The following is a 12,836-nucleotide window of genomic DNA, read 5'->3' as shown; positions in this document are numbered from 1 at the left end:
AAAGTTAGGTGCTTATCTTTGCCCTTAATCCTTCTTGCTGTTACACTTTTGTTACTTGAGTTCAGGGTCTTAAGACTGACCTATACTTTAAATGTTTGACCCTTATGTTTGGTATCCCAAACTTAGGAAAGAATGCATTCTGCCTTATATTTTAAAACTTGTGTTTATCCTTGAGATAAAGAATGCCTCCTGGTATAGATGTTTATCCTTTTCAGTGAGCACCTTTTGCCTGGGGGAGCTATTTTCCCAATCTATCCTACCTCATTTTCCCCTGAAACTACTTGGGTCCTTTAATCTTTGGGGAAGTGGATGGGAGAATATCTGTCTTCTGTATTTGCTTTAAGCTGAATTTTTTTTTTTTTTGGTTGGTTGTGGGTCTTGAACTCTGGGCCAGGGCTCAGCTCAAGGCAAGTGCTCTACTATTTGAGCTATAGCACCACTTCTGTTTTTCTGGTGGTTAAATTAGAGATAAGAGTCTCATAGACTTTCCTGCTCTGACTGACTTTGAGCCACGACCCTCAGATCTCAGATTCCTGAGTTAAGCTGAATTTATTAATCCTGGCTGCTGTTTACCTTCAATTTCCCTGATCTATACTTCCTCAAAAGGTTAGCCTACAGCCTCTCTCAGTATAAGTTCTTACTTATTCCTGAACAGAGTTGAGAATTAGTAAGCTATTCAAATGACCTTAACCAACTTTATTGAGTGGATGAAGGGACTGCTGAGGGCTGGATTTTCTGGAAAAGGAAAGCAGCATGCTAGAAAACTGAGGACAATTTTTTTTTCTTCAGATAAGCCTATATACATCCAGATTTAAAATATTTTACATAATCTTCTGGAATATTTACTTAGTAATACTGTATTGATTGGGAGTTTACTGTGCTTACTCGACTTAGTTGATGGCAGCCATCTCTACCCTCAGAATATACTGAACATTATTTAGTCTTGAATCTTTTTATGAATGCCAGTGTCTTCCTCTGATGTGTATGATTTGACCTACTTTGTCACTGTATCTGAAGAATCCTCCTCATGATCCTATACCCCAGGATTGCTTTTGGGTTTTGCTTCCTATTCCTTGGTGTGTTCCTATTGTCTGCTGCTGATTTCCGACGGTATCGGTGGATCTGGCCTTGAGCTCTCCCTTTCTGCTTTCCTCTCTGCTTAGAACTCAGGGGAAATATGAAGGTTGTTTTCTCAAGAAGGACATAACTTTGTGGTTCTCAAAAGGATGACTTTGGAAATCCTGATGGTTCATTTGGTTGGCCAAAGTGCTGGCATGAGCATGTGACATTTACTGGGCAGTCCCAGGCATCATCTGCCCCACTAAGAAACCACTGAGTGTGTTTCACCCAAGTTAGGTCAAATCTGGTGTCTAATCTACCAACAGGTACAGGCCTGGACTCTGCCATATGTCCCCTGTTTCTCAAGGCTCTAACCCCCCACCACAGAGTAGGCAGGGCATCCCATTGGTCAGCCCCAATTTATAGGGTTCCCATTAGGCCCAGCCAGAAGATGGTATGTTTTCTTGTCTCTCTTAGGTGACAAAGTAATACATCCCATTTCTCTTGTCATTCACAATAATTATTTTGGAAACCTTATACAAAGTAAGAATTTGAACAAAAAATATCACCAGAGTACCTTTGACTTGGAAGTATAGCACATGTGCTCGATGTTCCCTTACCCACTTCTCTTCAGTTGAATATCAAAGAACTCTTCATGCTGGGGATAATAAAGAACGATTATGATTTGCCTTGAATGGAAATGCTGCATTTATTTGCTTAGGATTTAAGGTTGGTGTAACAAAAAACAGTTTTTCTGGCTGGGTGCTGGTGGCTCACACTTGTAATCCTAGCTACTCAGGAGGCTGAGATCTGAGATTGCAGTTCAAAGCCAGCCCAGGCAGAAAAGTCCATAAGACTCTTCTGTCCAATTAACATAAGAAATGGAAGTGGCGCTGTGGCTCAAGTGGTAGAATGCTCGCCTTGACCCAAAGAGCCGAGGGACAGTGCTCAGGCCCAGAGTTTCAAGCCCCATGACCTAAAAAAACAAAACAAAAAAAAAACACCTTTCTCTATTAACTTTCTATGCACACCAGGTTTTAAGATGTTTGTTGTGGAAGTGGCGCTGTGGCTCAAGTGGTAGAGCGCTCGCCTTGAGCTGAAGAGCTGAGGGACAGCACCCAGGCCCAGAGTTCAAGCCCCACGACCAAAAAAAAAGATGTTTGTTGCATTTACCTTCTGTTCTAAACCAGCCTACTAAAACACTTATATTCTGTTTTTTTCTAATTCATCTATTAATTAAAATTCCTTCTATGTCCAATTACCTATCTAAGAGCCAGAAGTGGAGGTGTGGCTCAAATGGTAGAATACTAGCCATGAACAAAACACAAAAACTGGGATAGCACCCAGACCCTTAGTTTGAGCCCCTGAGTTCGAGCCCCAAAATCCACACCAAAAAAAGAAAATTAAAAAAATAACATGTAATTGCTTCTTTATTACATGATCTTTATTAAATTCTTAAGATAAATTCAAAACCTTAAAGGTAAATCTATAAAGCTATGTCCAACTATAGTAGGATTATACAAAGAATATGTGCACTGCCACTCGTAGTTACAGATGGCATTCACTCTTCTCAGAGAAGTAAATGAGAAGTTTTAGAATCAAGCCTTTTTGGAAAAGAGACAGAGGAATAAAATAAAGCAGCCCAGTTTCAGTGATGAAGGACATTGGTTTTGCTCTAGGGGCCATACCACGGGCCTCTGCCTCTAGCCTGGTGGCAGGTCTGGAAACCTGACAGGCAAACTGAGGTCACGCTTCTGCTCCTGTCTTGTCCAGTTCCCCTCCTCCTTCCCTCACTCTTCCCCTAGTTTGGCTTTTGCAGGATTTCCATCCGGAAAGCCCACATTATCTGTTTAAACCCTAAATCCTCAAATCAGAAACCCCAAAATCTCCATAAAGCCAACATGGCATTGTCACAGCGAGCTTAAAGCCTCCAATGATGCTCCGAGGTAGAGTGCCTACCTAGCATGCAGAAGATCCTGAGTCTGACCCCTAGCACCAGAAAAAACACAATTAGACTTCTACCACTGACCATCACAGGCACACTGGCATCCAACTTTTCCTTCCATCAACAACTCTAGGCCTAACAAGATCTGTGTGCCCTTGTCTGCTCTCAGACGCAGAAAGGCACTGAGTGCCCCACCTTTCTCATAGCATAATCTCACCAACACAGGAAAACGAGGCTACATGGAGACCCCTGAAGTGAGGAGATGGGTCCAGTGGCCTTTTGGGTGTCAGCAGGAGGATGCTTTGTTAGAGACTTTTCAGAATAAACTCTACAGAGACTCAGTGCTGGGAAGCTGACCTTACATTGAAGGTTTTGTGATCTCCCTTGGCTTTTTGCTTCAAGGTTGACACTTGAGCCACACCTCCACTTCTAATTTTTGTTTTGTTTTGTTTTTGGTTGTGGGTCTTGAACTCTGGGCCTGGGTGCTGTCCCTCAGCTCTTCAGCTCAAGGAAAGTACTCTACCACTTGAGCCACTGTGCCGCTTCCAGTTTTCTGAGTGGTTTATTGGAGATAAGAGTTTCATGGACTTTCCTTGCCTGGACTGGCTTTGAACCTCGATCCTCAGATCTCAGCCTCCTGAGTAGGATTACAGGCATGAGTCTCCAGCGCCCGGCTCCACTTCTGAATTTTTAGTGGTTAATAAAGGTCTCTGGGATTTTTCTGCCCAGGCTGGCTTCAAAGCAAGATTCTCAGATCTCAGCCTCCTGAGTAGCTAGAATTATAGATGGAAGCCACTGTCCAGCTGACCTTAATTTTATAGAAAACAAATGAAAAGACAAGAACTAAAGATGAATGCAGAATTCTTGGGATTAAATCTTATGATTCTAATTACTCTAGAGGCCAAATTGAAAGGATCAAATGTTGGAGGCCAGACTTCCAAAGAGAGCTGCTCAGAAACAAAAATGTGCTCCAGTTGTAGAGAGAGCTCTGGGTTCAATCCCTAGTACTACCAGAAAATGGGGGGGGGTGTATTATAGCCTTCTTTAAATTATGGAAGAGTTCATGCTGGAGAAAAAGCCTGTGAACATACATAGACTTAAGGTGATCCAATCCCATTTGAAGATAGGAAGAGATTCATTCTAAGGGAAAAGCCTATGACTAAATGGAATGTGGTTCTTTCACATCCAAAGACATGCAAGCTGCTGCTAGACCTTATAAATACGAGCATAGACTCTGGGTTGAAACCGTAGTGGTTTCAGAACTTGAAGAGATTTTTATTTCAACAAGGGCATTAAAAGTCATGACAATTCCATTGGAAAGGAATCTTACTGAGGTCCTGATGCAAAATAATGATTATGTAATACTCAAAATTATATAACATGAATGAAAGGCAATGGAAGTGATAGCTAAATTGTGTTTATCTGTGGCTTATATTTAAAGAGGGTTCTTAAATTACTGGTTTCCATTTCCTTTACAAGGACACACTGAGGGGGCTGGGAAGGTGGCTCAGTGGTAGAGCGCTTGCCTTGCATGCCTGAGGCCCTGGGTTCGATTCCTCAGTACCACATAAACAAAAAGAAAAAGGCCGGAAGTGGCACTGTTGCTCAAGTGGTAGAGTGCTAACCTTGAGCTGAAGAGCTGAGGGACAGTTCCCAGGCCCAGAGTTCAGGCCCCACGACCGGACCCAAAAATAAAAAATAAAAATAAATAAAAATAAAAAAAACAAGGATACACTGAGGTGAGAACTCTGGGTATAGTCTTGTTCCTTAATAAGAGATGTGTAAGCCATGCCCCCAACCCTTTTGATGTAGTGGGGGTTTTTTTTGTTTGTTTTTTTAGATAAGATGTTGGGTTTTGTTTGTTTGCTTGCTTTGCCCAGGCTTGTCTGGAATGCAGTCTCCCTACTTGTGCCTGGACTGACTGGGGTGCTGCTCTCTGGCCTGGCCAGCCTCTACATAGAGGTGGTTGGTTACTCACTCACCTCTCACCTGGCTACCCCTCATCTCCACCTCTCGATTACCTGGGATTATAGGTGTGAGCCAGTGTTCTGGCCTCAGTTTTTTTTGTTTTTTTGTTTTTTATGTGATGGCCGTGCACCAGGCTCGATTGGTTGGCCTCAGTTTTAAATGAAAAGAGATGGGAGAAAAGAAGGCTGGTGGGGAGGGGAAATGGGAAGAAGGAAGGAGAAGGGAAAGGGAGGGAGAGGTGTCCAGTTTCTCCTTTAGTGACAAGGAACTTGAGACCAGAGTGGGTTGAGCAAGTCCCAGGGAAGCTGTGTGTCCCAGGCATCACTCCCCTCGTGAAAGCGAGGCCATGAGCCCATGCTGCCAGCGTGAACCAGGGAGAGCGGCCTGGCCGTGCTCACTCTCCTGTGGTGGCTCAGCACAGGTCAGATCCCCACCAACAGCCGGAACAGGACTCAGGGCCCTTTGTCTGTCTTATCAATCTAGCTTCCATGTAGAGAACAGTGTTTCTCTCAGGAAGGTCTGTATCTGAGCTGAAGAAGCCACCCGTCGCCAAGAGATGCTAGGATAACTAAAGACAAGTGATAATGAGTGTGGGTGGGATTGTAAATTAGTAAGCCAGTGTGGAACGCTTGGAGAGGCTCTTTCAAAACTTAAAAGTAGAGTTACCATAGGACCCAGCAACTCTGCCTTGGTATGGGTCCAGAGGAGGTGAAGTCGGTGTCTCGGGTGAGCTGCACTCCTGAGTTCTTCACAGCACTTCCCATGAAAGCCAAGGTAAGGAACCAACCTGAGGTCCATTGCTGAAGAAATGCATGAGGAAAATGGGATGTATTCACAAAATGAACTCTTAGTCAACATAAAAAGGAAGGAGAGGCTGGGAACGCAGCTCAGTGGTAGAGTGCTTGCCTAGCATGCATGAAGCCCTGGGTTCAATTCCTCAGCACCACATAAGCTGAAAAAGCCAAAGTGGTGCTGTGGCTCAAGTGGTAGAGCGCTAGCCTTGAGCAAAAGTAGCTCAAGGACAGTGCCCAGGCCCTGAGTTTAAGCCCCAGAACTCAAATAATAAAATATTTAAAAATGAACATAAAAAGGAAGGAAATGGTATCATTCTTGACAACATGGATGGCCCTGGAGGATGCGATGCTACATGCACTAACCCAGATGCAGAAGGGCAGGTGCCACACAGGCTTGCTCACCTGGGGGGGTCTTCATAAACACAGCTGTGTTGAGCACAGTGCAGTGGTAGTTCCCAAGGACAGGTGGAGGGGACCAAGATGCTGTTCACTGTGGTTGGTGACCAGCGTTTTCATCCCTTCCTCGGTTTAGATGGTGGGATTCCGTCCGTTGATTGTGACAGGACACAGGATACACATGTTGAAGGATATTGTATTCCTCAAATATATACAACGTTTATGTGTCAAATACTTTTAATTAAAGATAAAATCTTCTCTATCCAGTGACATCTTTTAAAAAGAGAACTAGAAAGCAAATGATTTTGGTGAAGAATGAGTACTAAAAGTCTTTGAAGGAACTTTTGTACTTTTTCCAGGGTCCCAGAAACTTTCTCATACATAGACATTCCTTCAGTCAATGTAGGAACATAGAAAGTACCTTGAAATGGAAGAACTGGTCCCAAATACTTGCTTTGCCAACAACCTATGTGACCTATGGAAGTGCACTGAACACGTGGCAAGGTGGTCTCATCTGAATGGTGAAAGGTTTTGATGCCTCTGCCATGGGCTAAGCTGACTGTCAGGAAAACCCAGGGTCCGTGACTAAGGGTAGGTAGGTATTTGCAGTTGTAGAAAGGTCAGCACAGCAGGACTCCTAAGGTGAGTGGCCTGGGGGACAGAGTGTGTCCACTCACAACCCTTTGCACACATTGTGGCCTCTTGGCCACACCAAGCTGCCAGCAAGGCTGCACGTGTGTGTCATATTCCTGAAACCTGCTTGTTTTTGTTTTTTTGTTTTTTGTGCCAGTACTGAGACTTAAACTCAGAGTGTGGGTGCTGTGCTTAGTTTCTTCCTCAAGGCCAGCACTCTCCTATTTGAGCCAAACCCCCTCTTACAACTTTTAAGTGGCTAGTTGAAGATAGGAGTCTCATGGACTCAGAGTGTCTGGTTCTGGCCTTGAATCTGGCTGATGCTCAGACCTCAGCCTTAGTAGCTAGGATTACAGGTGTGAGCCGTGGTGCCGGCTGCCTTATCCCTTTATGGTAATCATCACTCCCAGGTCACTTTGCTCCCTTTCTAGTCCTGATACTTCAAGTGTTCCACGTTACTCTCTGAAAGCAGGAATTATAAAATTGCTGCTTCTGTCTAGCTCTTTGCCCCAGTGGAGGAAGATGCAAGTATGTCTTTTTTATTTTTTTTGTCGGTCATGGGGCCTGAACTCTGGGCCTGGGCGCTGTCCCTCAGCTCCTCAGCTCAAGGCTAGCGTCATCTGCTCTCATCTCCCCTGTGGGCCACAGAACTGGAGCCAGGATTGACAGCTTCCGCAGTGTTGTTTTGGTTTATTGCTTACATAGCCTAGAGGTAGCTTTTTTTTTTTTAGTTTTTTTCCATTTTTGAAAGTAACAGTAGATTGAAATAATCTTGTTTCTGAGAGAACAGTGGGCAAGAAATGAAAGGGGTGGGGACATCCTGATGTTTCTTCTCCAGCCGCACACGTCAGCTGCTCCAAAGCCTTTCCTAGAGGCGGGTCTGAGAGTCTTCAAGAGCCGGGCTGGGCGCTGTGCTCCGGCCTCTGCTGGGCGCTGTGCTCCGGCCTCTGCTGGGTGCTGTGCCCCGCCTCTGCTGGGCACTCCCCCCCGGGCCCACAGCTCCTCATCCCCCCAGCAGCACACCTCACCCTGCAGGACTCCAGCCTCAGAACCCTCCCCAGTGGCAGTGTCTCCCACTCCCTCCTTGGGACAAAGAGCAGTTCTAAAATATATACATTTATTAACAACTCAGCTCTGGCTCGTTGGTGTTTTCCTGTACTAGATCCCCCACTCTCTCCTTGCCCCTGAACTGAAAGGGACCTGAGTAATGGGTGCTGCTAGCTGAGTTTCATGAACATTGTGTTGTCCTGACATACTTCCTTTACATTCCCCTAGGGAGATGCGGTTAAAGACCTGATGCTTCGCTTCCTGGGCGAGAAGGCAGCAGCCAGGAGGCAGGTTCTGAACGCCGGCTCGGTGGAGCAGTCTTTCGTGGGCCTCAAGCAGCTAATTGTAAGTAACAGAGAACACAGCTTCTAGCCTACCTTTGTAATGACTGAATGCATCAACAGAACTCTTGCACATAGCTAAAATGCACAGGATTACATGCCAGTCCTGTGCTGCAGAAAGTATTGTGTAAACACATTGATCATCTTAAATCCAGTGAACTAAAAAGCCACTACTTTAAATGATCATATGTCTACACGTGTAGACATATGATCCAGCGTGCTCCATCAAATACAACAAATAGATGAACTGGGTGGGAGGGGGAGTTACTTGTCTCCATATATTTCCCTGGTCTCAAACTTAAGACTCAAGAGTTCTTCCCACCTCCACCCCCCAAGTAGCTGGGATTTTAGGCATCCACTACTTTTCCAGCTTTATATTATTTTATAGAAAATGCCTGGAGCTGGGATAGTGGCTTAGTGGTAGAGTGCTTGCCTTGCATGCATGAGGCCCTGGGTTGGATTCCTCAGCACCACATAAGCAGAAAAGGCCAGATGTGATGCTTGGCTCAAGTGGTAGAGCACTAGCATTGAGCTGAGGAGCTGACGGACAGCGTCCAGGCTCAGAGTTCAAGCCCCATGACCGGCCTAAAAAAGAAAAAGAAGATGCCTTACATTATGATTCTGCTACTTGAGCCTCCAGTGCAGCAGGGGCTTTTTGGTTTTGTTTTGGGGGCTTCGGGGGTTTGTTGTAGAGGAGGCTCATTAATTGGAAGTTAACATCTCAGACTTTTCTGGAAAGGCTGTTTTTGAAGCACAGTCTCAGCCTCCTGAGAAGCCAAGATTATAGGTATGAGGCACGGCACCTGGCTTAGGAAAGAGTTCTGGATATGTCAGTGTTGTACCGTTGTAATTGTGGGGGAATCATCGTCACAACCTGTCACCTCGTGACTCCGTGAGTCTTCTGTGGAGAAAAGTCCGTGTCTGCCATTAGTTACTGGAGTGATCTTGGTTGCTTTTTCTAAGTTGTAGGAAGGACATTTATTTAAATGTAGAGACTTTTCTTACCAAACTGTCATGAGAACCCTACATGTCCTGCACAATAATAAAGTCTTTCTAAGATTTCTTCCACAGAACTTGAAGTATCATATGGCATCCTTTAATCCTTATTTTAAAAATAATTCCATCACTGAACTTTTCTGACATCTAACATTGAAAATAGAAGAAGAACAAGGAGGTGGGAAATGGAGACAAAAATAGCAAAACACATACTGAGAAAATAAGTAACTGTAATTTCAAACCACAGGCAGCATGGGATTCAAAGAAGTTGCTTAGCTCTCACAGGTGCCCAGATTATGTCTGTGGGGGAGGAGATGTCATCCTAACCCCTGCCTGGCTTTGGTCTTCTGCCCAACCTCCCTGGAGCGGCTGCCCACAGGCAGACACCGTGCACTGGGCCAGCATCCTCTCCTCTCTGGCTGTGCTTGGTGGTAACAACAAGCCCCACCACGGGAGTGAAATGACCACTGTCCTGTGCTGAGAGGAGTCAGAGAAGAGGAAAGTTGAAGCAGGTCCTGCTCACCTGTCCAGCAGCAAAATGAAGGCAGTGGTGGCCATGGTCACTTAATCCTCTCATACCTGTCGGGTTGAGAGCAAACGGCAGCTAGGCGGCAGCACACCAAAGCTAGTAAACGAGAAGCAGTGCAGGCAGACACCTGTGTGAGTCAGAATGAGAATTGTGGGTTTGAACACAGAACCAGTGGCTCCCATGCATTTCATCCTAGCTAGTCAGGAAGTTGAGACCTGGGAGGTCACAGTGCAAAGCCAAAATAGGCATGCGCGCACGCACACACACACACACACACACACAGAATTTGAGAGACTGCATCTTCAGTGAACCAGCAAAATGTCAGAATAGAGGCATAACTCAAGTCGTAGAGTGACATAAGTAGGCATGCTGAGCGAGAGCAAAGAACTTCAAGTTCAAGCCCTTGGTGTTAAAACCACATAATTACATAAAACAATTTTAGAATCAGCATGGTAGCACATAACTGTAAATCAAACTTCCAGAAGGAAAGGCAGGATTATAAGTTTGAAGCCATCCTGGGCTATAGACACTGTCTCAAAAACCAGAAGAAAAAATATCTGGAGATACAGCTTAGGTTGAAGCACTTTACATCATGCCTAAGACCCTGAGTTTCAATCCCTGCACTACAAAATAAAGAGAAAGGGGGCTGGGAAGGTGGCTCAGTGGGAGAGTCCTTGCCTTGCATGCATGAGTCCCTGGGTTCAATTCCCCAGCACCACATAAATAGAAAAAAAAAGAGAGAGAGAAAAAAAATAATAAAACCATCTCTAAAAAAAAAAAAAGAGAGAGAGAGAGAAAGGGTGGGAGAGAGGAGCCAGAGAGAAGGGATACGGGTTATTACAACAAGAATGAACTAGCCAAACAATGGTACTACTTCCTTGGATAATTCAGTGGGAAAATTATCTCAAAATCAATTTTTTTTCATTTTATCAAACAGCATTGACTTAATGACTAAGGATAGAGGAGTATTTCTTAAACAGGGTACAGAAAACTAGGCCTCAGGGCTGCAGCATAGCTCAGGCAGGAAGCATGCATAGCATGGGCAAGGGCATACATTTAATCCTCAAACGTGCATGTTTAAAATTTTTTAAACATGTTTTAAGCTGTGTGCTGGTGGCTCACAGCTGTACTCCTAGTTACTCAGGAGGCTGAGATCTGAGGATTGTGGCTTGAAGCCAGTCAGGGCAGGAAAGTCTATAAGACTCATCTCTGACTAACCACCAAAAAGCCAGAGGTGGAGTTGTGACTCAAGTAGTCAAGAGCCAACCTTGAGCAACAAGCTCAGGGACAGCTATGCAGTCAAGCCCAAAACCAAAAAGACATAACTAGGCAATGCATGGAGACCAGACAGCCAGTAAATAAGGAGCAAATGCTCAGACTCACCAGGGATCTCAAGCATTTCATGCCCCCAACCCATGAGAAGTAGTGAATGTTCCATCCCCTGACCTCTGGGATCATAAGGGCTCCCCCCAATACCACCATCACACTAGACATGGTGAGGATTTCATACTTTTAATTAGGGATTGTGAGGGTTTCATACCTCCCAACCTACTAGGGATTGTGAAGGTTTTTGTAGGGATCCGCTGGTAGGGATCGTGAGGGTTTTGTACCTCCATACTGTGTGCATTGTTGGTGGGAAGGTAAATTGACATAGCTTCTTTGCAGACAATTTAACATCAGGTAATGAAATGAATCTTTTGTATAACTTTGATACGACAATCCGATTTGTAACTATATACTTAAAAAAGAAACACCCATCTGTATAAAACATGCTTAAAAATGTTTATTGCATATTCTACTAGACAAAAGCTTTATTAAACTGTAATAACCAACAACAACAACAACAAAAGATTATGTTATATACACTCAGTTAAGTACTTTGGGGTGATTGAAATAAATGAATGACAGCCACATTCATCAATATTGATAAATTTCAAATACAATAGTGAGTAGAAAAAGCAAATTACACAAGGCTGCTTCCAGTGTGGCAGCTTTTACAGATGTTTGAAACCATCTGGGGAATACCTTCACCATGATTCCAAAGTCCAGGAAGACTCTTAACGACTAAAAGTGGTTTCTGTCATCAGAGTCTGACCTGAGCAGTTCCTCTGGCACCTGTCCAGATTACCCACATACTTGTCCCATGCCCACCTCTCATCCGCAGTGTGGCCCCGAGGATCGCTGTCCCTTGCTGGCTGTTGCCTGACAAAGACCCCTCTTTCATAGGCATCTTCGGGAACTCCGTGACAGAGCAGTGTCCCACGTACTGCCTGTCCCAGAGGATCTGCTGGCAAACCCCCCTCTACCAGGGGATTTGACCCCCCCTACCCTGGTGATAGGAAGAACTTCCTTGCACCAGAAATGTCTTCAGAATGCAGAGCACACTTGACCTGTCAACCAAATGTGTGTTTTGTATTCTCCTTAAGGAAATACATTATTTGGGGAAGTATAAATCCAGAATAATACTGCCGTAATACTTGGATGTATGTATACTACATTGATCACATCTGCGTTCTTTTAATTGTGACATTAGGAAAATCACCCCACCTGTTGGCTGTCCTACCAGCTGATGCTCAACCCAGATATTCATCCAAATCTAACCTACAGATAGGTGATACAGGCTTAGTCATCTTGGTCCTAAACTCCAGTTCCAGGTCCAAGTCTGATCCTTTACATCCTGCAGCCTTGCTGCCCCGAGGTCTCCCTAGAAATGAGGGGACCAGGCTACAGATGCCTGATGCGGGCTGTTTTTGTTATCACTTGCCACAAGAATTGGGTCAACTTCTAGAAAAGTGCTTCTTGGGCTGGGAAGGTGGCGCAGTGGTAGAGTGCTTGCCCCACATGCATGAGGCCCTGGGTTCAATTTCTCAGCACCACATAAACAGAAAAAATAAAGCTGGAAGTAGCTCTATGGCTTAAGTGGTAGAGCGCTAGCCTTGAGCTCAAGAGCTGAGAGATAGCGCCCAGGCCCAGAGTTCAAGCCCCACAACAGAAGAAAAAAAAAAAAAAAGAGCTTCTTGGGTTGGTATAAATTGGTTCAGATCTTACTGCAATGCTATTTATAGGCTAAAATTCATCAGAAGATTGCCTAGCCAAATAGTGCACTTAGTCAATAGCAGCAATTATCT

At 44.7% G+C, this 12,836-nt stretch overlaps 1 protein-coding gene across 3 annotated transcripts in view; it reads left to right on the top strand.

Annotated features, from left to right (window-relative positions):
• Trappc12 (trafficking protein particle complex subunit 12) overlaps positions 1-12,836 on the top strand; it is a 63,541-nt gene that overhangs the window by 4,990 nt on the left and 45,715 nt on the right. For all 3 annotated transcript variants that reach the window (XM_070014679.1, XM_070014678.1, XM_070014680.1), the window contains exon 3: positions 8,071-8,187. In XM_070014679.1, the coding sequence (XP_069870780.1) occupies positions 8,071-8,187 (117 nt within the window). The remainder of the gene's footprint in view (positions 1-8,070; positions 8,188-12,836) is intronic.

Source organism: Dipodomys merriami, unplaced genomic scaffold, assembly GCF_024711535.1.
Source record: "Dipodomys merriami isolate MVZ:Mamm:240054 unplaced genomic scaffold, mDipMer1.0.p SCAF_99, whole genome shotgun sequence".
Classification (NCBI taxonomy): Eukaryota; Metazoa; Chordata; class Mammalia; order Rodentia; family Heteromyidae; genus Dipodomys; species Dipodomys merriami.
The sequence above is the reverse complement of the archived record's forward strand: the minus strand, read 5'-3'. Positions and strand labels throughout refer to the sequence as shown.